Source organism: Varanus komodoensis, unplaced genomic scaffold, assembly GCF_004798865.1.
Source record: "Varanus komodoensis strain SLA01 unplaced genomic scaffold, ASM479886v1 scaffold6_2, whole genome shotgun sequence".
Lineage (NCBI taxonomy): Eukaryota > Metazoa > Chordata > Lepidosauria > Squamata > Varanidae > Varanus > Varanus komodoensis.
In genome coordinates this window covers 15,788,110-15,813,867 of record NW_025336346.1, presented here as the reverse complement: position 1 = coordinate 15,813,867, position 25,758 = coordinate 15,788,110, and the positions used below count along the sequence as shown (strand labels likewise).

The window sequence follows — 25,758 nt, the reverse complement described above, 5'->3', positions numbered from 1 at the left end:
CAATTGAATTTTATCTGGCCAGGGCGGCTTATTTTATAATGTGAGTTTGAATTAAGATTATTTTATATGGATTTTAACTTGTTTTATCTATGTTGTAAGCCGCCCCGAGGCTTCGGCGAATGGGGCGGCATAAAAATGTTTTAATAAATAAATAAATAAAATAAATACAGCAAAGTAGTCCAACATATGACTTTTAAAACAGTTCAAACAAGTCAGAAAATTTGAATAAAAAGTAGACCTGTTAAAACAGTTGACGTGTCCTATCTGATGCCATTAAATGCCTGGGAGTAGAGTGTCATCTTAAACTCTTGCCAGAAAAATAATATTGAGCAGGGCATTTCTGAAAAAGAAACTATGTAAGGAAAACTCGAAAATCTACCTGTTTTTGTTGGCTTTTCCATAATCTGGGCTGCAGGCTTTATTGGTATAATGTGTTTATTGTGTTCTAAAGTATTGTAAATTTATTTATTGCCCATTTATATACTTTTGTATGTTCGTTTAAGTATACTGCCTTTAGAGGGTTCTACCATTAAGTGTTGTCTACAATTAATTTTAAGCAAATAAGAACACATCTGTTTTAATACTTCATGTCAAATAATTCTAATTTTATTTGTATTAACTTGCAAAATACAATCAGGCAACATACTTAGAATAAAATGACCCATTCCATAGCATGTTTTCTCATCAGCTTAAAGTTTTTCATTTCCCTTTCTTTTTTGTTTTTTACAAGTAGTTCTTAGGATAAAAGTATTGCATGTATAATATCTTAGACTTAATGCACATGCTAAATATAATTTTGATACATTTTCTGTTGTTGATTTATTTTCTGTTAATTGCTATGGACCAGAGCATAGGTAAGCTTATTACCCATAATGTAGCCCAAACACAGTGTTTGCATAGTTCTTTTATGAAATTGGCAGTGAGACCCAAAGATTTCTGGCATACTTGTAGGTTTTGTAACTAGTTTTCAGACATTTAAGATTTTTGTAACTGGCTCCCACCATAATAATGTTTAATGTGATGAAAAGTATTGGAAGTGAAGTATTCTTTAGGGAAACATTACAAACTCTGCTTCTTCCTTGTGTAGGAGTATTTTACATATCTGCATTTTTTAAGCAAACAATTTTTAACTTTTCAAGAGGGATAAATGCTACCTTGACCATGAAATACTACTTATTTTTGGCTGATATTCCTTAGCTTTTGGCAAATGTAGTGAGCCTCCTAATTAAAGCTGGAAACTTTACATACTGGTTTGAATTTATGTTACTATCAAAAATAAAGAGAAAAGACATGTCAAAAGAAAAAGAAAAAGGACATTGTCACAGAGTATACACGTCCCTATTATTCCTTACAATAAAATAGTTAGGATTTCTTTTGGATTATTCTATGCAGACAAGATTCACGTATTTTAAAGAATTCTCCCATACAGTGGTGGCAACCCCAAAGGTGGCTTTGGAAACTCTTTTTAAACAGCTTTTTTTAAAAAAAAAAATCAAGGTGATCTTGTTTGTTTGCATTCTCAGACTCCAAAAGTGAACTAAAGTAGAGCACAGGCCTTGAAATGTGATGTATCATAAAGTATAGAAGGGATTTCACATATGTAAATGGCAATCTCTGCAATCTGCAAATGCCAGTTATTACGTCACCCAATGGCATCATCCATATGCATGAACAGCAGGCTTAGGGTAGCCCAGGTTTACAAAATGCTAAATATGTTTAGGAGCTACCTATGTTTAGGAGCTATGTTTTGGAGAAGCCCCAAAGCAATCCAGTAAAGCAGGAGTGCAAAAAGTGGAGCCTGCAGGCAGCCTTCAGAGCCTCCCAAACCCCTAACCTCTGCTGTGGCCCAAAAAAGGAAGGAAAAATATAAGAGCTGTGCTGGATTAGACTAAACTGTAGTCTTGGTCCATCTAGTCCAAGAGGAAACCCACAAGCAGGACACAAGTGCAACAGCACCTTCCTGCCCAAGTTCCCCAGCAACAGGTGCCCCGAGGCATAATGCCTCTGATACTGCAGGCAGGATGTAGCATCAAGACTAGTAGCCATTGATAGTCTTCTTCTCCACTGGAACTTGTCCAACCCTCCTTTAAAGCCATCTCTACATCTTGCAGAGATGAGTTCCATAGTTTAACTAAGTACTGTGTAATAAAGTATTTCTGTCCGGAATCTCCTATCAATCAGCTTCATGGGATGGCTTCAGGAGAGAGGGAAAAATGTCTTCTTGTTCACTCTCTCCACACCATATATAATTCCACAAACTTTTACCATTTGTCCATTACTCACCTTTTTTCTAACCTTTCCTCATACCAGCGTTCCTCCAGCTCCTTGATGTTAATTTTCTGTTTCTGCAGGTTTTTTCCCCAGTCGAATAACATCATTTTTCCATCTCTATATTCTTGTGGGGACCAGAAGTGTGCACTATTCTATCTATAATTATTATTCATAATAATTTAATTTATTTACTGCCCAACAGCCACAGCTCTCTGGGCAGTTCACAACAGCACACTAATAAAATAACTATAAAATAGATCATACTAAAACATCATAAAAATGTATGAAAGTACAAAATGTAAAACCAAATTTAAAGCAGCTCTCTCTCTCTTCTTCTTCTTCTCTCTCTCTCTCTCTGTCTAACAGCTAGCAGGCTCAAGTAAACTACCTGAATGCCTTGCAGTAGAGGATAGTATTTACCAGGCACCAAAATGATAGTAAAGTTGGTGCCAAGTGGGCCTCAGTGGGGAGCTCATTTCACAGCTAGGAGGAAACCACTGAAAAGGCCCTTCTTGTTGTCATCACCTGAGTCTCCCTCAGAGGTGGCAGTTGGAGGTAGACCCTAGAATAGTGTCAAGAACCTACATTTTCCCATAATCTTACTTGAAGTGGGGATTATTTGGTCCAGTGTGAATTACTTTACTCTTGCTTACACTGAACTGTATGTGCCATTTTGATGGCCATTTTCCCAGTTTGAAGATATCCTTTTGGAGCCCCTCACAATCCGTGCTTGTTTTAACTACGCTAAATATTTTCCCTTTCCTTACGACTGAGTTTAAAAACTGCTTTGCCTCCCTTTTATGTTTCATTTCATCAGTGGTTTCTTATGGATTCAAGGAGTACATTGCTCTAGAATAGGCCTGATTGTACCAAAATATTCTGCAGTGCCTAACAAATCTGAAGCCTCCATCCTGAACCACCACACAAGGGGACTCTCAGCTTCACCTGCTGGTGCTGCATTTGGAACAAGTAGCATTTCAGAGAAAGCTACCTTGGTGGTCTGAAATTTCAGTCTTCTACCTGGCAATCTAAATTCGGCTTCTAGCGCCTGGAATTACTATATTTTCCTGTATTACTGGTGCCAACAAGGACCATGATCACAGTCAGTGATAGTACATGATATCCAAGATCTTTGTATCTGTCATGCAGTCTATCATGTGGATTATATTCCCATCACAAATCCAGCTGTCTGTGAATGATTGAATCTCCCGCTGTGACAAGTGCCCTGGGGACACATTCTCTGAACACGAGTGTAGTTGCTTGGCTTCTAGAATGAGTCACTTTGAGGCATGATTCTTCCAATTATACAAAGCAGAGCTGGTAAAAGGAACATGCAGGCACATCCACAGGCAGTCACACAAAATTCCCTAAGCTATCAGAGGCCACTCGCAGTGGGGCATGGAATAGGGGTGTATTGCTACAGACTGGTTCTGCTGAACAGTGTGGGCTTCCAGCAACCCCTAGTTATGGGGAGGCAGGTTCTCCAGAATCCATTCTTACAGTTGTGCTGGTGGGGGGGGGGTGGAAGATGACCCCCCCCTCCCCTGACGCCTCCCTATAGGATGGAAGTTGGAGGCAGGTCACATCAGGTGCCTTCTGAAATCAAACCTGCAGCCTGCCAAGCTGAAATCTCTGCTGGTGGGGGGTATTGTACAAAGGCCGCATGCAGGATTCATCCTTGGGTGGTGCCTCAAAGATCTTCTTTCCCTCACTTTCCACTACCAAACACTGAGACAACTCACAAGCCCTGCACCATTCAGGTTTCCAAGGCAAAGCCATAAACAATCCAATGTACTCATGTTCCAACCCTCACATTCAAAATGGCATCGCACTCAGCGAGGTGGTAATCCCTGTTATCCAAGGACTTTCCCTTCTAAGTCAAGAGGTCCCTTGCTGGCCAGCAGTCTGTTGTTGATCACTACAGGGCTGCCACTTGATGTAACCAAGACAAGGCTGCCCCATGTTGGATGCCAAAATTATTGCCCACAAAAGTGGGATTCAGTCCTGGTGTGCCCAATAGTCAATCAAGCACTCAAGGAGTGTGAGGTGGAAAAAGCTTTATGCTGCAGAAAAAGGTCTTGGTGCACAAAAATGGCAAAATGGAGTCCTGAGGAAAAACAACTTCCCTTTTTATCCCATATTACAGGACTATAACCAAGCACTGGCATAGTCTAGTCTTTCAGGGTCACAAAACTACCTCCTTTCTAAACCTATGTATGGGCACATCTGAGTGAAACTCAAGTCTGTCCTTCAAGAGGAGAAGGCAATAGCCAATAGCCATTGGGTGGGATGACATATTAAGGGTGAGTGATCAAGGGGAAGTTGTGGTTTGGAAGCACTGAATTCCTTTCTTTAGGTTTTTCAAAGCTGTGATAACTTGGACTCTCAAACTTTGGATAACTCTATGAGTTTTAGTTTATTAGCTTCTCTATAAGACTGGTACAGCTGAGAGTAGATTGAGCCCAAACTGAAGCTGTTTCACTTTTTCTGTTTCTAAGGAGGTACTTTCACTTGCTAGGACTGTACAGTGTCTTTTATTGATATAGATCTGTGCATTGCTATTATTTCCCCATTCTAAATGTGGGTTTAATTTAAATAAGGAACAAGTCCTATTGTTCGTGCCATAGAAGTTTCATACTCTGAAATCTTCTTGGACCATCCTAGGAAGCTGTGTCTACCAGCTTCTTGGGGTGCTCTGCAAATGATCTATTGGGGTGTTTGGGAAAAGGCTTTGAGATGAAGCGGATTATGTTACTACAAGATCCAGACAAGTTACTGCCGGGTTGTATGTGCATTATGTATGTGAATATAAGAATATGAGTGAGGATGTGTGTGTTTCTGTGCATGTATGCACATGTACATATTTATGTGGAGATACCTGAGGCAGTCCTTGGGGCAGAAAAGGTTATGCTGCTCTAAATAATGCATCACAGAACATGGAAATCTGATTGCACATTGGTGATGCGGGGAAATGGAGATCCAAATGTGGGGAAATGGGATGGAGCAGCTGGAATTCTGAACAGGGAACACTCCAATATTGAAATAGCTTATTGCAGATTCCACTAATCTATTTAACTAATGCTCAGAACCTAATACCCAGTGATGCATTAGGCCTTATGTTTATGAAAGCAGGAATGAAACCATACTACTTACTAGTTCCATTCTACTTCACAACATTGTTGTTTAATAACTCAGAAAAACTTCTTTTCCCTGTTAGAGCAAACTTTCTTGTGGTCTATCTTTTAGTATGTCTGCTTCAAGCATTTCTGAAAGAATAGCATAATTAGGCTGTATGTGGAGTGTTATGTAATCACCTACTTGCTAGTGGGATGGCTGTTTATATCTGAAATGAAAATAAAAGTAGCCCATCCCCACATATTCTTAACTTCTGGTCGGGGCTGTGATGTTCCTCTTTAATCTTCAGTGTCAAGGTGACATCAGTATCAAAGGACAAATATTGAACATTCTATTTAACTGGACTGGTTTTTTTTAACAATGGAGCAGTAGTAGATTTTAGCAGCTTTTTATTGGCTACATGGTGACAAAAATACTAGGCACGGAAAGGTCCTTCTAATTTATTCTAGATACTGACATAGGACCTAATGATCCCTGAAGCAGATCATTTAATTTGTCATACTGTCATTAGAATAACACGTAGTGAACATCCTGCTATCCACTGTAGGTCTATGTCTGTATGTATTGGTTGATTTGATTTAATCTTCTCTGTGTTTCTACTTGTCTGTCTAAGATTTTGAATAGCTCTGTAGCCTTATTTATTTTCTTTGACTCATACCATCTTCATCTTAGTTTACTTTTTATTTTCCATAAATCTATGGAAATGAATAAATTTATAGAAGATAAGCCAAATATGTATTAGTTCTAGCACAGTGAAGCTCAGAAATCCAGCATTATTAACAATGTTGGATGCAGTAGTACTGTAGCAGGATACATTAAATGTTAACAGTTTGCTCAGAGAGCAGTCGCTTTGGGGCTGAGGGTTTCAGAAAAGGAAATTAATGGGGAAATTACACTATGCACTTGTTGCTTTTGGTCCGTAGGCCTGTTCCTCAGAACGATGCCTCATTATGCTTCTTAGTTCTATTCCCATTTTAGTAAATATTACTTTTTTAAAGTTTGAAGCTGTTAAGTTCTCACCTTCTGCTCTGAAACTCCCCTGGTGAAAACACAGCATTCCTATAGCATTGCTTCATCCATATCAAGTTTTCTGATAGCTTAACAAATTGCTGCCCAGGGTATCCTATAAAATACAGGCCTATTGTAGTTTCTGGTGGCCTTCCTACTGAATAGCATTTGCATCATGATTGTTTCCATTTGTATTAAAACAACATGCTGACCTTCTGATTAAGGAAAAACCATCAGGGAGCATTTTAAATTATGGCTAATCAAGCTGAATGGGCAAGCAACATGCTCAGCATAAATATTAAGCAATCATTACACAGTGTCTGCATGCTAGTGAAACCAAGTCCCTTATAACAGACAATTACAGTATTAAATCAACCTGAGGAGCATGTCTGCCCATTTGTTTTCTGTCTCAGCTGATGTTTCCCTCAATCTAGATTTTGGTGTGTTCACAATGAAATGGATATCCAAGTGCTCCATCATGGGCACAGAGACTATTATATTCTGAAAATTGTCAGTTATCTGAGTCTTATGATCTCTGATTAAAACATAAGTAGTAGCTAGAGGGCCAGTATGTGACCATACCAGCATATACTGACATGTTAATCTCTGTTGTATTTTATAGGGCTGGCTCATGAGGCTTGAAGGGGCTCTTAGCGTTGTGCCCTCTGGTGGGTCCCTTCTATATCAGCATCCCTGCCCTGTCCCCATGAGCCCTAATGGACTTACCTGTTCACTGCAGTGAGCGCTATATGGCTTAGACGAGGAGCCTTAGCACTACAATTTAAACTTCTTGCCATGTTTGGAGCACCACTGAAGTAATGTTAGTCCGGAACGTTATGGAAATCTGAATGACATCTCCAAGCCTCTGTGGAGTACCAGAGAAGGAAGGCCCAGGGCAGGGGTGCTGTTCAGGAGTACTAAGTGCTTGTGGAGCTCAGATATTTTGTCACATGTATTGATTTTCCACTGATGTATTAGAGCTTTGAGATTCATCTGGTCATCATTTGCGGTTCTATACCGCTCTTCACCATGATATGCATAAAGAGTTAGCTGAGGGCATAAGTAGGATTTTTAGTTTCCACCAAATCACTTACCTTATAACCGTAGCTTAGTGATCTATAGCAGTGGTTTTCATCTTTTTCATAGCTGAGGACCAGCAAAAACAGGAAAACCACCTTGGGGACTACTTAGGCAGAAACAAACACAACAATACCGTATGAGTGTATTAGTGTCCAAATACAATACCAAATGAAAAGAAAGAAAGTTCTCCAAAACAACCAGAAACCAAGCAACAAAAAACCAGAATACTGAAATCGACACAGTGTAGGATCCCGCCAAGCCTTCTCTCCCCTTCCTGCCCTCTCTGGCGGCATTGCCTAACCCTCCCCCCTCCCCCACTGTGAACACAATGCTAAGTTGAAAGCCACTGATCGATAGCATCTTGCATGTGGGCTTTGCTTTTGTGATGCATCAGTGATTAACCTGGGACTTGGTAGTTATTTTTATCACAACTTTTTATCAGAGTATACTCAGTGAGGTACTTCCAGCATTTGTAAGTTTGATAAGTAAAGAGCAATCATCTACATTTAGAGATAGAGAGTTGGATTCAGTTTCTGTCAACAGAAGTGCGGAGTTTGTGCAAGTGAAGGGTTTGGATGCAAAAGGAGAAAAAGATGTAAAATCAGAAGATAAACCTGTAGGATATAAATTAATATTTCTTTACTATATTTTGCAAGAAGTAAGAGGGGAAAGATCATACTTTTGTACCCCTTTACTGTCTTTTCACTAAATGAAGAAGATAGGCCCTTAAACCTATTTTGCTGCAGCATAAAAATATGAATTGCTATGTCCCACTATATAAGGTGATTAAACCCCCCCCCCATTTGCAGGTCTGAGAGTCTTAATGATTTCCTTAGATATAATATATAATAATATCTGGGGTTAAGTAGTCGCCCAAAATTGGTGGGGGGTTACGTTCCTGAAGCACTCGTGAATTGTGAAAAACCGTGAATTTGGTGCCAGTGATGGCTGCCAGCCACCAAGGCAGTGCAGGCGGGAAGTGCGAGCCAGACTGGGCTGGGGGGCATGCGTGTGCATGTGGCAGGGCAGGGGCACTCACAAGCAGAGATGGTTTTCTCCGAACGAGTCCAAACTTGGAGGAAACGATCTCCTTGCAAGGTGCCAGCTTACTTGCAAGGAGATCGGCTTGAACTCGATCGGAGAAAAATCCCGTGAAAGACTGAAGCCACGAACGCTGAACCACAACTTCACGGGGGTATACTATTACTGACTTTTACCTTAGGATTATGGGAGAGTTTAGATTTCTCATGTAAATTCAGTGTAACAGTGGTGCATGGGTCACTGTTATATTCTGTGTGCTATTACTTTCCCACAAGTATCTTAAGGTTCAATAATGCTCTTTCTTACTGAATATTCACAAAAGGGTCTTCAGTGCAAACAGTAAATGTCCAGGACCTAATTTGGAAGCATGATATGATTGACCAATTGCTATAGCATCCAGCTGTAGCTAAATATTTTCTTGAAAAAATGGGAAAATGCCCAGTGATCATATGGGCATTTGAAAACACCCTTTCCCTTTGCCAAAAGGGGATTAGTGTGTAGATCTCATTTGGAATTTGCACATGACCATTATTATATAGATAAAAAGAAGGAAATTCCTCAGAATCATAAAAGAGTCAAATAAATTAATATCTAAGAACCCAAGCAGGTAGAAACTCTATTCTACAAATAGTTTTACAAATTTCTTAGAGGCACCATGTAACAATAAATAGCTTCTTATCTTAGTTGAGGATTATACTTTTCTTTATAATTTTGTTATAGAATGTTTAATTCTGTAAGAAGTGTTGATTCTTTAAAGAAATATTCATTCTTTAAAAATATAATATAATAGATTTGAATTTATCTTTAAAGTGTTTGTTTGTTTTTTTGTTTTTTTGCTGAGTGAAAGCCATACTTGAGCAAACCAGACAAATCGTTTTTAAATCACCTAATGCATTCATGTCATATCATAAAGACTATGATACATAGTCATATTAAACATATTAACATAATTGACAAATTGTCGCCACCCAGGATTACATTTCCTATGCAATGATCTCTTCAGTTTAATATATTATTTGTTGCATTTATACTGTTCTAGTAGCCCAGAGGGTTCTCTGGGCAGTTTACAAACTTTAATATAAAGTTAATATATGATTATATGTTCTAGGTAAGTCTAGATTTATGATGTAAATGCTTTATTCCATTAATTACACATCTGTGTTGTAATGTTAATAGAAATGCTAGCATTAACAGCATATGCATACAATTCATAGACATATGAAGGATCAAAACAAGAAAGTGGCGAACCTGAAACACAATCAACAAATGGAAAAGAAGAAGAATGCCCAATTGCTAGAAGAAGTTCGCAGGCGTGAAGACAATATGACAGATAACTCCCAGCATTTGCAGGTGGGTTGCTTGACTGATTATTAACATTAGTATGGGAAACATTTTTTTCATGTTCCAAAATGTTGTGGATGAATTGTGTTATAAATTCAAGTAAACAAACACATTTACTTGAAATCTGATGACAGATAAGTAACTGCTTCATAGGCACCATTTTTCATAACTGACAAAAAAAAAAAGAAAGAAAGATGGTTACAGACAGGGAACAGCCCACTTTATTTGATAAGTATCATTATGATATAAGTAAACAGTTCTCATAATTACTGCTAATGCCTTGGCTTTGCTGAAAAGATTTAGGTAACTATAAGTAGCGCTACCATTTCTGCAGAGAACAAAGAACAGCATTTGACTTTTTACAAAAAATATGACTAAACTTCACTGTCGATCAAAAAAGGCTGGCTGTAATTCTCCCTAGACAGAAACAATTTTACACAGTTTGTGTATCCATGCTCTTGTGCTCTGTCATGCTGGTGTAGTTTTCCAAGTTATCTTCCACTTGAGTCAGAAGCATTACTTTAATCTGAATGTGGACTAAGAAGGAAATTAGTAGCTGTAAAAGTTGGGTTGCATGAAACATAATGAAGAAAATAGAGAAGAGAACTCTCTTCCCCTGTAAGTCTAATGTAGTGCTGTCCAATAACAGATAAAATAAGTATGCTGATTATGTTTTGCTTCGCTGTCTCTTGTTGCTTAGCTTTATTTGCTTACAAAGAGGTTCTGCACCTACGGATTTGTTCTGCAATATCAGCTGCTGTACAAATAGAATGGCTTCATATGTAAGCCATTTAGAACCTTTGTGGCGAAAAGTGGTATAAAAACAGTTCAAAACTAAACAATCTGTTTCTCAAAACTAAAAAATGTACCCGGTGTTCATATAACAGCAGCATGATCCCAAACAATGGCTAGATGTGACAGTGCTCCTGTATGTCAAGTGGTGTAAATGAGGAGATTATAATGTTGGTTGTCATGTAAGGGGAGAAAGGGTTTTTTTAAATCTTACCAGTCCTCTTTCTGGAGAGGTCTGGAGGTACTGTGTGTTGCTGCCAGGCCTCAGCAGAGATTCCTTGGTTATGCTGAATACTTGTTACTTCTCTTTTAATTAGTGTATACTGTTACATATTTGACAACTGATTCAGGATTTCTTCTGGTCCTGCTAAAAATGTTTCATTTCTTAGGTGGTCTCTCACTTAATTTGCCCTCTCCACCAGTGGAGGAGCTCTGCTATTGCCATCAGCACCTGTGGCAGTGGCTGAAGAGGTTAAAAGGACAGAAAGGCTGCTGTGCTCCATCCCCCACCAAAAAATGAAACCTCTTAGAGAATTTTAGCTGCTTTGGGAAAACACTTGTGAACCTCCTTTTAATGGGGTGGCTAATGGAGGGATTTTTGCTCAGCTTTATGGCATTATTCTCCATCTGTTACATTTTCCTTCTTGTACAATCAGGTTTGATGCAGCAGAAAGTAGAGGGTCTTGCCTACAGTTAATCTGAATCTGTGTCTTTCTGAGAACTGGTGTGATATAGAGCTTCTTCATGCTGTTAATGTTGTTACATTGCATTTATATTCTGTTTTTCTTCATGCAGGAAACTCAAAGCAGCTTACACGGTTCTCCTCTCAATTTTATGCCTCACAATCCTTTTATCCTGTGAGGCAGGTTAGGCTGAGAGGCAGTGACTGGCCTAAAGTTACCCAATGATCTTTATGGCTGAGTGGGGACTATAATCTGGATCTCCTGAGTTCCCATTCAGCATTCTCTCAGTATTGGACTAAGACTAAGAAGCTGTTTAGTTAATGGTCAGCCACTGTTCATAGTGGCTACTTTGACTAAAAATAAACTGCTGTGCTGTCACAGAGGAAAGAATAATGAGATAGTCTTCTAATCTCATTGCTTTATATTAAAATGAATTTGGTGGGGATTGTATGATGATGAAGATGCAAATAATAATAAATAATATTATTTTTGTGGCAGAGTTTGAGGATGCTATCAGCCTGTAGCCATTGTGATGCCTTGTCTCTTTCTCACTTCTTGTGTATATTTGGGAGCTGGCATGGTTTTGCAGGGGGATGAGGTGTCTAGATGGAGTCACTGAAGCAGTGGGTGAGAGCTTTGGTGGACTCCAGGGGATGGCGGAGGACAGGACAGCCTGGAGGAATGTTGTCCATGGGGTCGTGATGCGTCAGACATGACTTCACGACTAACATAACATAACATAGGCATGGGTGTTGATAAACTAAATGGTTCACATTCTTTCAATTCCTGGGGATTTTTTATTAGAAATTGAAAAGCATCCCAAAGCAAGATTTGGTATCTTCGGTCTCTGCCATTGGAGGGCTTGCTGATCTCTACTGTTTTCCCTCTGCCTGTTGCTTTGTAAGATTTGGTTCCTCCTTACTCCCTTTCCTGTCTTATTTTCCCCCATGCCTTATAAATGTAGATAGTATGGTGTTGGGAGCATGGAATCTCTCACTTACTATAACTTCAAACATTAGAGGTGAAAAGTCTCTTCTTAACTTGATTTTAACATCATTTGGTTTAAAATGGGCTACCAAGCTGGCCATCAACAGAAAATATAAAAGTTCTGATTTGGACTATTTTTAGTAGGCTAGAGAGTTGACACATTTTAGGAAAAAGTGTTTGGAGGACAGTGTTTCTCTAAAACAATTCCAGTGCTTCTTTGGTCATAGAACGCACCGGAACAGAGTTCCGGCACCTTTTTTTGATGGATTTTCCAAGTTTTAAAAGTAAATTTTGAAAATTTGATGTTTGGTCCACATGGATTTGAATCGCCCTGTTGAGCATAGCAGGTCAGTGGCAAAATCATTAAAATGGTGCATGCAGGCTGCTTGTGTGTTGAGTCCGATGCATGCGTATTTCGTCCGCGCTGGTTGTGATGGCGCTGTTCGGCTTGTGATTGGTCATGTGGTCGCACACTGAGTGCTTACTGCGGGTGGTGACCGTTATGTTTCGTTACACAACTGACGTGTGTGGGTGTATGTACAGTGATTGACTACGTGCGAAAGGTAAATAATTTATTTTTTTTAAAAACGTTGGTGAATTGAAAATCTTTTTTTAATTTTTAGTGTAAAAGTGTGACCCCAAATTTAAAAATGAAAAAAATTACTAATTACTTCTCAACCACCGGTCCTGCTAATAAAAAGGCCAGAATATTAACCAGTGCTTTAAGAACTGAATATATATATATATATATATATATATATATATATATATATATATATTTAAATAAAAGATTAAGAAGATGTGAGTTCCGGCACCTTTTTTCTTACAAAAAAAGCACTGAACAGTTCTATGTATAATAGGGAGAACTCAGCAAATGAGAATCTATTGGTTTTACAAGTGATTTCCTCCATTTAAATTCAGAGTCATAGCCCTATAATCTGATCTCTGCTATTAGCAAACCTAATGAACAACATCAACAAAACACTAAGTGTTTGGGGAGGTTGTTAGGTTGAAATCCAGTCAGGATGCCTTTAACCTCCCCTTGCCCACCCAAAGGCGAAGAAACTTGGAGGTTTATGGGCATCCACTGCAGAGTGGAGGGAGGAACAGAAACAAATTTCATTTTCTCATGCTCTTACCCAGCTTTTTCAACCATCTATCTGGAGCATCCTGGAAGGACAGAGCAGGGCAGGAGGATGGAATGGCTTCAGGCCTATACCCTGGCCTTCCCAGTCTCCTCACTTCACTGTACCCTGAAATGCCCTCATTTACCCTTTCTGGTATGGTTTCTTTCCATGCTGGCTGAAATAGGATAAGGAAAGGAAATTCATGTTCAGAGCTGAAATCCCTGACAGCAGATCGGGGAATTCAAAAAAGTATTTGGTCCCCAAGACACTAAGATCACTCCCTCTACTGACTTCATATGGTACATGAGATGACTCTTCAGTTTTTCTCGGAGGATTACTTCATAAAAAATGTTAAAACGCTAAAGACATCAAAAGCATTAAAGACAAAATCCAGAGAGTGTGCAGGTTTGAAATGCATTAAAATTTTAATAAATTGCACAGATGTTCATTTATACAATATTTATTTGTTCATTTATGTATGTCAAGTCTCTTTTTAAGTTACTTTTTAGGCTTGTAACATACCAAAGGAGCAGAGTGGGAGACAAACAAGAAATTAAAGATGATCTCATTAGAACATATGTTCCGAATTACTAGGGACACAAAATAATTGCCAAAGGGCTTCAGAAAGCCTCCAGTATTCATCATTCGTTGGAGGAATACAGTTGAATTAGACCCAGCATTACTTTGGATGTTTCAGGTGGCTTTGAGGTCAAAAATAATCAGATAATAATCTGTCTGTGACAACTGAATATTATGGGCTCCCCCAAGCAGAACAACAGGTTCAAGGTGTGACCTACAATATCTGTTAGGCATATCACTTAAGATAGACCCATGAGGTGATTCAAATAAAGTAGCCACAGTCTGCATGTAGAAATTCACCAGGTCTATCAGGCTTTGAGTACTACCTCTGCAAGATCAGTTAGGGAGGCCATTGCACAGTGCGGTAGACAGTCCATCAACAGAAAATTCCAGTTTTAATCATAGGCATTCCGGTCTAATAGACTTCATAACCTCAAACCTGACCTAAAGGACTTCATTCTAATTAAGAGGACTTTCAGGCTCCATGGTTCTGCAAGACCAGCCACCATGCTTAAAAGACAGTCTTGGATTTGATGGCTTACAAATGGTTTATAGATGGCTCATAGATTTGTAAATTGCCTTCACCTCACCTGATGTTTCTGTCATTCCCTTTCATCACACTCTCAGCCTGTAATCACATTAGTACCTTCATTACATATTCCTTCCTCTCTGGTCCTGGCCATATTCTGGCATAGCTAATCTGCCCAGATTGAGACAGTTTAGTCCAGAGTTCAAACAGATTACAGAAATTCCAGTGATTAAAAATTCCAAATTATCCTACTTTCAGTTAACATACAAAATATTATGGATAGAATAAAGAAGCAATATCAGTCCATGTCTCCATCACTTGAAAGTTTCTCAGCTCAGAAGCTTGGCCCTTACTCTCTGTACCCTCAAGCAAAACAATAGATGATTCCCTTTAACATCATCCTGTTGGTGGTGACTCACCAGTGAGAAATTATCACTCACACAGAGCCCACGGGTAACAACTCAGAAGGCCCGTTTTGCCATCCTGAATGTCTTGCCATTGGTCGAGCTATCATATGATGTTACTATATGGTACAGCAGTGCCTGAGAAGCTCAGGCATGATGCTGATGAGTTTGCAATGCTTCCTCAGACTTTAAGTGTTGACCCGGCAGCTACAGCTGATCTCTGGAAGCTCAACAGAATGGAGAGTAAAGGTCCTCTGAAGGTGGTTTCTCAACAGAGCTGATAGTGGCTTCATTTTCCTTTTCTGCGCTTGCTGCAGCTTATCATATGGGTCTGTTTGTCTTTGTCTATTTGTTTTGGCGGCAGCAGTGGTAAGCCAGCTTGTTTCAAATGGATCCCCTTCCTGATGAATACATTTCAGCATTTATAATAGTATATGCAGCTTTAGGCAGCATATAATGCAGTTGAACTTTAGAGTTAATACTAGAGACCACACAGCAATGTTCAGCAGAAATTGCTGAGATTTACATTCACTTTTCATTACTTGAATCAGATACACTTTTTCAGACTAGCAGCTTTTTTTTTTTTTTTTGCTTAATGCAATCTCATTCTAAATCCAAATGGACAATAGTTGTCATTTTTGGCCATGTTCTTTTTCCCGCCTCCTTCACTGGTCTATTAAATTAATGCTCTAACATATGAAGAAATGTAAGAGCCAGTACTTTTTGCCAACTCTCTCTTAAATATCCACACGATTCGCTCCAACTCATTGCTTGAAAACTAAAGTGTATTTTTGAGTGCTTCCGTTTTCAAATTAAAGATTCCTTGGGGATAGTTAGGTTTCTTCTTTTCCAGTGGTTATGTTGAAGTCTGATCAGTCTGAAAAACTGAGGTTTTCATAGATATTAAATATTTGTATCCTCACAAAGCAAAAGTCTTCAAATGAAAAACTGAGAAAAGCCAGCAGAGAGTATTGTGCAAGCGTGTGTGCATTGGTGATTTGTTCATGGGAACATCCCTTGCCATTTTTCTGCTTCTCTAATCATACATGGATTTTGCCAGAATAGGAAGTGTAACTAATATCTTGAACCTCAGAAATGTCTGCATGTTAACAAAATGTGTAGTGTGTTATTAATTTCACACACTTCAGTGAAATCTCCCTCCCTCCCTCCCTCCCTCTGTGGGTGTGGGTGTGTTTCTTTCTGTCCATAAATACTTTTTTTGTGTTAGTCATCTCCATGTGGTTAAACTTTTAGTGTATCTTTTCTTTGTTTGAAAAAATCTATTCATGAATTAGCCTGAATGTATTTATTTTCCATTTTTATTCTATTTTTAATTTTTATTACAGAATTCAATTTAGAAAAGCAACTGGTGCCATTCATTAGCTTTTTATTCAAAATATTTATGCTTATATGAGATCTCTAAGTTGAATATAAATTTGATTTTTACCATGGGTGACCACTGAAGCACCCTTTTTTCTTGGCTAGCACAAGATTCTATTAAGCTGTGGATATGTTCCATAGGTATTGAACCTCTTCCTCTGTTTTATAGCTGCACTGAACAAACCTATTTCAGCAAAAGAAAAATGTATTTGAGAATTTATGCAGGGCCCATAGGTTGCTTGACAAGTTTGAGGGATGGCAGGTTTTGAGATTTTATGTGTATGGTGAATTAGCAGTGCAGAGGTTCTGGTGGTTTTTGATGCATTAAAATGGTCCTATCGGCATTCTATGAACATTTCATTTGACATTCAGCTATTTTTTCATATATGCCAAGATGTCACTGTTATATACACTTTCCTGGAAGTAAGTCCCACTGAATTTAATGGGACTTCTGAGTAGACATGGCTTCATTTGCACATTAAGTTAACATTTGTCAGTGCAATCCTACATATATAGATAAGCCTCACTAAGTTCAGCCTTAGGCTGTAAAACATTACACAGTTCCTTGGAATTACTTCTGACTGGTCGTTCATAGGATTACATTGCAAAAGAACCCTACTGAAAGTGTCTTCTGCCTAAAAGGCTTGCCTTTTCATTTGTGTCCTTTCCCCTTCACATATGACCTCGGGTTCATGTATTCTGTAAGATCACATTCTTTAGGACCTGTGCATTTCAGTTACCTGTCTGGTAAAATACAGTAAGTTCATTTATGAACGAGCTCTTTAACCAAGTATACCTGGTATCAAATCTCAGCTGACTCTTTTGTTTGTGACTGACAGTGCAACTTTATACATGCATACTCAGAAGTAAGTTCCATTGCATTTCACATCATTTATTTCCAACAAACCCAGCATATACAAGTTCCAGTGATTATGGAACTCGCTCCCCAGAGAAGTGCGCCTGGCACCGATGCCTTATTTGTTTTGGGCCAGGATAAACCCTTTTTATTTTCCCAGTTTTTAATTGATAATGGCATGTCACTTAAGATGAACCAAGTACTGGCACTTAGGAGTTTTTAACTGTTTTACTGTTGTAATAAATGTTTTTAATTTTTGTGTGTGTAAACCTCCCTGAGATTTTATGATGATTGGACAATATATAAAAACTTTAAATAAATAAATAACCCCCCCCCCCACAAAGAAAAGCTGTGGGAGTTAATATTTATTTATTTATTTGATTTATAAAAACTGCAGTAAGACTCGCTGGGTGATGTACATCTAACATCCAACAAAATCATCAGATAAAAATATATAATAAATAGTAGTTAGATATTTTTAAAACTATTAAAAACATACTACTGTTAGTATTAATAATACTGTCATATAGAGGTGCTGTGGCACATTTGGACAGCATACAAATGTTATAAATAAATAAATAAATAAATAAATATTTTTTTCATTTTTTCCAGTCAGGATTGTGGTTCGATCATAAAAAGTTTATTTAGTCAGTCAATTGAAAATTTCAGCTTAATTTAAAACTCTTTAATTAGTTATTTACATATCTGGAAAATAAAACTGATTTTGTCTGGAGAGAAAATGATTGGAAAGAAGGTGCCAGGCAAACTTCTTTGGGGAGCTGATTCCACAGGTAGGGTGCACCCACTGAGAAGGCCCATTTGCCATCCTCTTCACCTTCCTTGGGGATGGCACTTCAGGTAGGGCTTCTGAGCCAGGTATTGTTGGGTAGGATCATGTGGGAGAAGGCAGTCCTTCAGGTACCTTGGACCCAACCTGTTTAGAGCTTTATAGGTCAAAACAAGCATTTTAACTTGAGCCTGGGATTCAACTCTTAGTCAATGGAGATGGTATAGAACTGTGGCTGTGTGGTCTAGCTCCTACAAGGAACCATGCTGCCCTATTTTGGACCAGTTGAAATCTCTTCAAAGGCAAACCCATGTAGAGTGCATTGCAGTCGTCCAACTTCGAGATTCCCAAGGCATGGATAACTGTGGCAAGGTTCTGACTGTCCAGGTAGAACCAAAGGGAGATTAAATGTAGCTGGAGGTAGGCGCTTGTGGCCACTGAGTCCACTTGAAACTCGGGTTTTGGGTCCAGGATCTTTCCCTAGCTATGAATCCTGTCCTTTAGGGGCAGTGTGACCCCATCCAGGACAAATTGAAGGCCCTCCAACTGATTAGACATATTGCTCACCAACAGTGGGAAATATGTATTTTCTTACAGGGTCATCTTATACTATACAGGCTCAGCATAATCTGCAGAAGATAATCATACGTGTGCTAGACTTCAATACATAGTATACAGATATTTGTGTTTCATGCACTTATACCTCTCCTTTTAAAATTAGATTACGTTAATTGTCTTACTTCAGCCGGATCATGCTCAGAATAAAGAACTAAAGCTACAGGATGACAAGTATTTCTGTGGACTTACAAATGGAACTTAAATAAGCATAACTGCTTTCTAGGTCCTGATACTGAAATGATAAAAACGATGTACAAGATATGGCGATGATGATGACAGAATAATCAATAATAATCTCCCTTACCAAAATCTGAAAGGTGTTCACAAACATTAATGAAATCCTCTCTGTAAAGGTATAACAGAATGCAAGCATCTTTAAAAATTGTAACTGGGATCTTACATCTCACCTAGAGTCTCCAATTAGCCATTAGTGCATTATGACTGGTTAGATTTTATAGATGTGAGAGACAAACCTCTCTGAAGCCAAATGTGAATGCCCATGAGTGGTAGTTAGCAGAATGTTGGGAAGGAGGTTGCAGGAAAGTAGTGATGGAATCTTGGTTCTACCAGAAATAAGGTCTACCAGACCATGGACAGCTCCAAGAACAACAGTTTGTATTATGAAGCTGCGGAGCTTGGCTGAGTCCTTTACAATTTAGATACAAGTCCAGAAGACAGTTGTGAGCCCAGTTCTCCCACTGGAGTATTTCTAAAAAATGCTCAGGCTTTGGTGAACCTCAGGAGAAAGGAAGTTGCAGAACCCAAGACCAACCCCCAATAATACCAGTCTGCTATATGAATGATATGCATAAGAGAATATTATAGCAAGATGTATGAGAGGAATCAATGCCCATTATAGTTATGCTGTGTTAGAAAATTTTAGGTATTGAAGAAATACGTTAGGCATTGAAGAAAATTGACTTTTTGTAAAGTCACACACTGTCTTTCTGATTTAGGTAAAGTTTCTCATTGAGGATTTTTTGTCTCTATATCTTTTAGGAAATGCCTTATAAGGCTTTTTTAAACATGCACGTGAACAAACACTGCAATAATTACAGTTCTTAGAAAAGCCTGCAGAACAACCAAGGGAATTTTTGATGATTGACACCTTTTTCCCTCCCTCATCAGTGCTTATTTCACACATGTGGAATTCTCCAGGAGGCAGTTGCATTCAGCATGTGTCAGAAGAAGTAGTTCAGTTAAACCAACTCTCGCTGTTCAGCAGTAATTGCCACAGGTTTACACTGAGATACAGTTGCAAGAGTTTAGTAACTAGGGCATCTGCAAATCAAGTCATATGTCAACTCTGTATCAATAACTTCATTATAATATGACGTTAACATTTCAGCACATCACATCTGAAATACAAAGCTAAAAGAAACCCATTTCTTTGCTGTTAGGTTTGACTTATAGCATGTCTAATATCTTAGTGAGTTTTAAACATCCAAGATTATATAAATTATATTCAGTGTCAAAGGCAATAATTTAAGACAGAAATTCAACACTCTTAAAGTACAAGTAAATTACCTATGTCTTGTAAAGAAGCAGATCTCAGCCAATTCAATATAAATTTAAAGTTTATAAGTAAAGTTTGTTAGTAATATAAAGGCAGCTTCTAAAGTGTTTTGCATGTTAAGTTTTCCAAACTGTAAATTCCACTGGTTTCAGTAAAGCTGAACATTAATGAAAAGGCAACCTGTGAACATCTTTCTCTGAAATTGTTCATAATATGTCAAGATACTATTATTTATCTCCCCATCGTTTGGCCTGCCTGTTTCCAAAGTAGCTAACAAGATAAAACAAGATTTTTTACTGACACAGGGTAAATCAAAATTTCAAAACAGTAAAATAATTGAATGATATATTACTTATTTGAATAAAATTACTAGAATTACTAGAAAGCCAAACAGTATAAAAACACAATTCTGAACATGAATGGAAAGTATAGTACATATAGAACAAAAACTGAATATAGTCGTCAGTTATGGCAGAGTCCTATCTGGGTTTTGGAATCATTCCTTTCAAGCCCTTGGAAAATTCTTCAAGGACCTGTGAGTACTTGGAAGGTATGATTGCATAGCCCAGATGATTTTCATGGCAAATACAGAGGTGCTCACCCATCCCTAGAACCAGCATAGTAAGCATTTAAAACTTATGGTGAAGTTTGTGTTGGCTAATAAAAAGTCTTTGCACTCCTGCAGTCTGAAACTGCATTCCCAGGCCTCCTTTTACCATCATCACAATATTATTGTTTTCTTTTTCTAAAAAGTGAAGATATGAACTACATCTGGGCTTTCAGTGCATCCAAACATTAAAATAACTGTAAAAGCATAATAAGCGGGGAGAAAAAAAGAAAGAAAACTTTATTCTTTTTGTACACTGGCACATGGCCATCTACTGACAAACTGTTCCGTAAATGATTATGTTATTTCTAGATAAGTTGTGTTAGTTAATGTGCTTTATCTAAGTCCCTTCATCTTGAAACTTTTGCATAGCCTCAGGAGGCCCAGCTAATCAAGGGAGGGTGTGAGGTGTCCTTTTAAAAAGTAAATCTGCTTTCAACTAGTTTGTAGTTTCCACAGCAGAGCAACCCTTTAACTTAGCTTGGTAATTTTGAATCAATACACAACTGAAACTCTGTTATCCTTTGGAATTTTCACTGCTCTAAATTTTGCTATGGAGTTCAACAATCAGAAGATATGTATAACAATGATTGTTATATTAGGAGAAAGTCTATAGAATCTTGTGCATATTAATGAAAATAATGTTTAAAATAACAGATACCAGGAACATTGCTTACAACAAAGTGTGTGTTTGGCAAAATAGTAAATAAAGATACACATGTTAGGAGAGATGAACACAGAAATTAAAACAGAAAATAGCATGTGAACTTAACAAAAACAAAATAACTCCTCCATGAGGAGAAACTGAACTTAAGATAGAAACAAATGAGATAATGAGAGAAACAAAACTGACCATTTGTAACAACAGCTGTGAGTTTTCATCCCTGGACTGCATATCTTGTTTCCCTGAACACAAAGGTCTGCTGAGCTTTCTACCTATCATAATTTTCAAGGTTTTTTACAGGTCTAAGCTGAATTCTGCCATTCTGCACCTATGACTCGTCTCAGCACTGATACCACAGACTTGGCACTACCTCCACATGGTGTTCAAGGAGCATTTATATTCACTCTGCTGTGACAGACAACTCAGTTTTGCCACATATACCAGCACACACACCCTAGAAAGACATGGGAAACAGTGGTAATTTCAATAATTTCTCAAAGAATTTGGTATTCAACTTTTCAGCACTGGTCTTTTACAAAACTTCTAATCCAGCTATAGGCAACCTTCTTCCCTCTAGATATGTGGGGCTAGAACTCCCACTGTTTCTAATTCTTGGCCATAGTCACTGAAGCTGATGGGAATTAAATTCCAAAATATTTTGAGAGAATTAGATAATTTAGCCTATGTTCTAATCAGTTGAAATATCTTTTCTCCACAGACTCACAGTAAAATGGCACCCTTCTTACTATTCTGTGTTATGATGGTTGGAGACATGCCTTCCTCTCCAGTGTAATTTACATAAACTGCACCAGAGTATTAGAATAATCACTGATGACTCCTCAGGTGATTCGTATGATCAATACTAGCAGTGCTGGTTTTTCAACTAGGAATGCACACACACTTCCTGGTTCAGCAAGAAAAATGGCACCATGCCCATTTTTCTGTACCAGTCCAACAATGCATTGTATGTGTAGCATCTTTGTCTGCATGTTTTCTGGCAGAGCAGCCTGCTGCCACTTACCCATTCATTCATTCATTCATTCATTCATTCATTCATTCATTCATTCGGAGAACTTATATGCCACCCCATTCAAATAGTCTTCTATGGATTGGATCATGTAATCTGCTGATGGGTAATCCATAAAAGGCTAATGCTATGACCCTGTTGGTCATCGTTCAGAACAACGGGATCTGCATGCACATGGTCCCTGGTTCAACCCCTGGCTTCTCTCGTGAAAGGAACTCACACAGCATGACTGGAAAAGGCTTTCATTTGAGACCTTGGAGAACACATGGGGAATCAGGCTGGATGGTTGTAGCCTGTATAGACAAGTGGTGACTCAGTCAGATCCTTTTGTCCTAGTGCAGTTTTTACAGAATGAAGTCTTGCATTTATATTAAACTGATGACCAAAACAAACATGGCTTGTATCTTACCACATGTACACAATTTAAACTAGTACAGGAAAAGCTCAGATAGTTACTTGTTTTAATATTTCCACCATAATAAAAATGTGTGTCCCAAAATCACATTTATGTATAGGCAGGAAATGTCTAAAGGGAAACATTTGATATGTCATGTTTTATAATGCCCACTTTTATTTCTCCAGACAATAAAGCATCTCACTAATGAGTATATGCTGACAGATGCCTTCTGTATCACTAGCTGAGGCAGTCTTTATTTTGTCTCTGGAGAGAGATCCACAGTAGCAGCCTTCAGCAGTAGATAAGTTTACTAGGTAGTGCCTAGGATGGCAGAAGTGAGGAATGTTGGAGACCTTGAAATAATAATAAACCACAACAATGAAAGGGATTTTGCTCTTCCTAAGAACACATAGTTTCTATATATATAAGACAGAAAAATTCCCTATGTTTGTCCAGTGGCCAATAACTAAAGCATTAAGCCCTAAAATGGAGGCAATCTCTGTTCTTAATGACATAATTTTCTCTCTCTGTGTTGCTCTGTGTTTTTTTAACTTGTTTTATTTTGAGTATGCTTTGCCTGGATGCTATTTTATATTACTTGATTTTTAGATTTGATTTTGTTTCTTCTGCCAATATTTTATTGCGAATTTTACTGTTGTTCACCACCTTGGGTATTTATATTGAAAGGTGGGACACAAATAGAAGAAATAAAACAAATAAAGTGATGCACTAAGGTAATAACAAGTGTAAAGATAGCTTTTGTTAATTCCATGTAAAATTTATTAATTCAATCATACACTGAATTCAAACACAGGGATATAGGAAGCTATTTTGTAAGAACTCAACTGAAGGATCTCTGAGTTGCTGCTCTGCTTTGCATAGCCTGGTCCTAGAGGGGCTGCTTTCTTTAACCCTAGGGAAGGCAAGAGCAGCACTGCACTGGTGCCTCATACTTCAATCTTCAATCGACCTCAAACAATGCCCATCTCAATTAACTTAAACACAATTAAATTCCAAATGTATTATTTAAAACTTGAAAACAATAAAATTTGTAAGTATGTACTGTATAATAAAATGAAAATTGCACTTAATGTCCAAATTTTTTTGTGAGGAGTGGTGAAGCAGAAAAGGATCGAGGAGGCAGTGATAGGAATTGGGAAGACAGGCAGTTAAGAGGAACTGAAAAGGTTCATGGAGGCAGTGGGAAGGAACAGAAAGGCAGGCAGTTAAAAGACACCGAGAACAATCGAAAAGGCGTGCAGTGAAAAGGCACAGACACAACAGATGAAATATGACTTGGGCACATAAATGATGACGTTAACGTAGCGACTGCATTTTTTCTCTGTGCCTACGGTTCAAACTTCGAAGACATGTTATCTTAACTCTAACATTCAAACTCTGGATTTTGCCCACCACTCACCTTGTGCTGTGTGGGCTGGTTCCCAAAAGGCTGCGATTGGCACCGAGGGTTGGGAACCTCTGCCCTAGAATGAAAGGAGACAATATGGCAGAGATAGGAAAGAAGCCATGTCATGTGCCACAGGAGTTACTCAGAAACAGTATGGCAATAAAAGCTTGGTGTATGTCCAGCCCCACAGACACCAGGAATATAGGGTTGCAGGAGGAAGTCTAGCTGAACAGAACAGCTCGTGTTTTGTATGCTGGAAGCCCCTGATTGAAATTAAGGGCAGAATCTCACACTAGGAAAGCTAGGACAGGCACACACTCTGGCATGTAGCCAAGCAGGAGGAATGTTGTATGGACCAAATAGTATAGGAAAAAGGAACGTGCTGGGCGATGAATCAGACCCTTGGGCCATCAAGCCAAACATTTTGATACTGACTAGCAGTGGCTCTGTAGGGTTTGAAGCAAGGTTTTTTTCCCCCCTTGTTTACTCTGAGATGTTGGGGATTGAAACTGGGACCTCCTGAGTGCAGAAGAGGTGCTTTACCACTTGGCTATGGCAAATGCTATTTGGGATGCATTAACAGAAGTATTACTTCCAAATCACAATAAGGAGAACTTCCTCTATACTCCTCACTAGTCAGACCTCACCTGGAATATTGTGTCCAGTTCTGGACACCAAGATTTAAGAAAGATGCAGGAAAATTAGAAAGGGTCCTGTGGAGGGCAATAAAAATGGTCCAGGGTTTGGAAACACTGCCCTATGAGGAGAGACTGAGAGAGCTGGGCATGTTCAGACTTGAGAAGACAAGACTGAGGGAGACACAATACCCCTCTATAAGTACCTCAAAGGCTGTCACAAAGAGAAAGGTCAAGATCTCTTTTTGCTGATGCCAGAGTGTAGGACACGGAATAATCAATTAAAGTTGTGACAACCCTGATTCTGACTGGATATCAGGAAAAGCTTTCTCAGTGTCAGAGCAATATGACAGTGGAACCAGCTGCCTAGAGAGGTGGTGGGCTCTTCCTCACTAGAGACATTCAAAAAGAAACTGGACAACCATCTGATGGTGTAACTTGGTGTCCTGCAAAAGCAGGGGGTTGGACCCAATGACCTTCATGGCCCCTTCCAACACTACTATTCTATGATTCTCTGATTGCCAGAGCCTCGTTCCTGCTTAAGCCACTCAGCATTTTTGTCTCCCTCCCCCGGATTTCCATATGACCCATCTACCCAATCCATCTACAATGGACCAATCCACTCCAGTTTATGTAGTGTGGTCCTAAAGCCCTTCATCTTGTGTCACTCCAGTGTAGGGCTGGACCCTTTAGGTTCTAGAAAATGCTTCCATTGTCAAATTCCAGATATCCATGCAGGTTTATCCTTTCTATAACCAGACGATTGAAGTATGCAGTGTTGATTTTAGTCACTAAATCAGTAATTTAGTGCTGTCAAAGCCAATTAAACCTGTTGAAAATGAAGCACACAGCTTCCCTATGTCATTACTCTTGATTTGTTTTTGTT

General features: G+C 38.6%; 1 protein-coding gene across 1 annotated transcript in view; it reads left to right on the top strand.

Annotated features, from left to right (window-relative positions):
• ERC2 (ELKS/RAB6-interacting/CAST family member 2) overlaps positions 1-25,758 on the top strand; it is a 502,285-nt gene that overhangs the window by 294,118 nt on the left and 182,409 nt on the right. Inside the window, exon 16 of the mRNA XM_044451516.1 lies at positions 9,750-9,885. Within this exon, the coding sequence (XP_044307451.1) occupies positions 9,750-9,885 (136 nt within the window). The remainder of the gene's footprint in view (positions 1-9,749; positions 9,886-25,758) is intronic.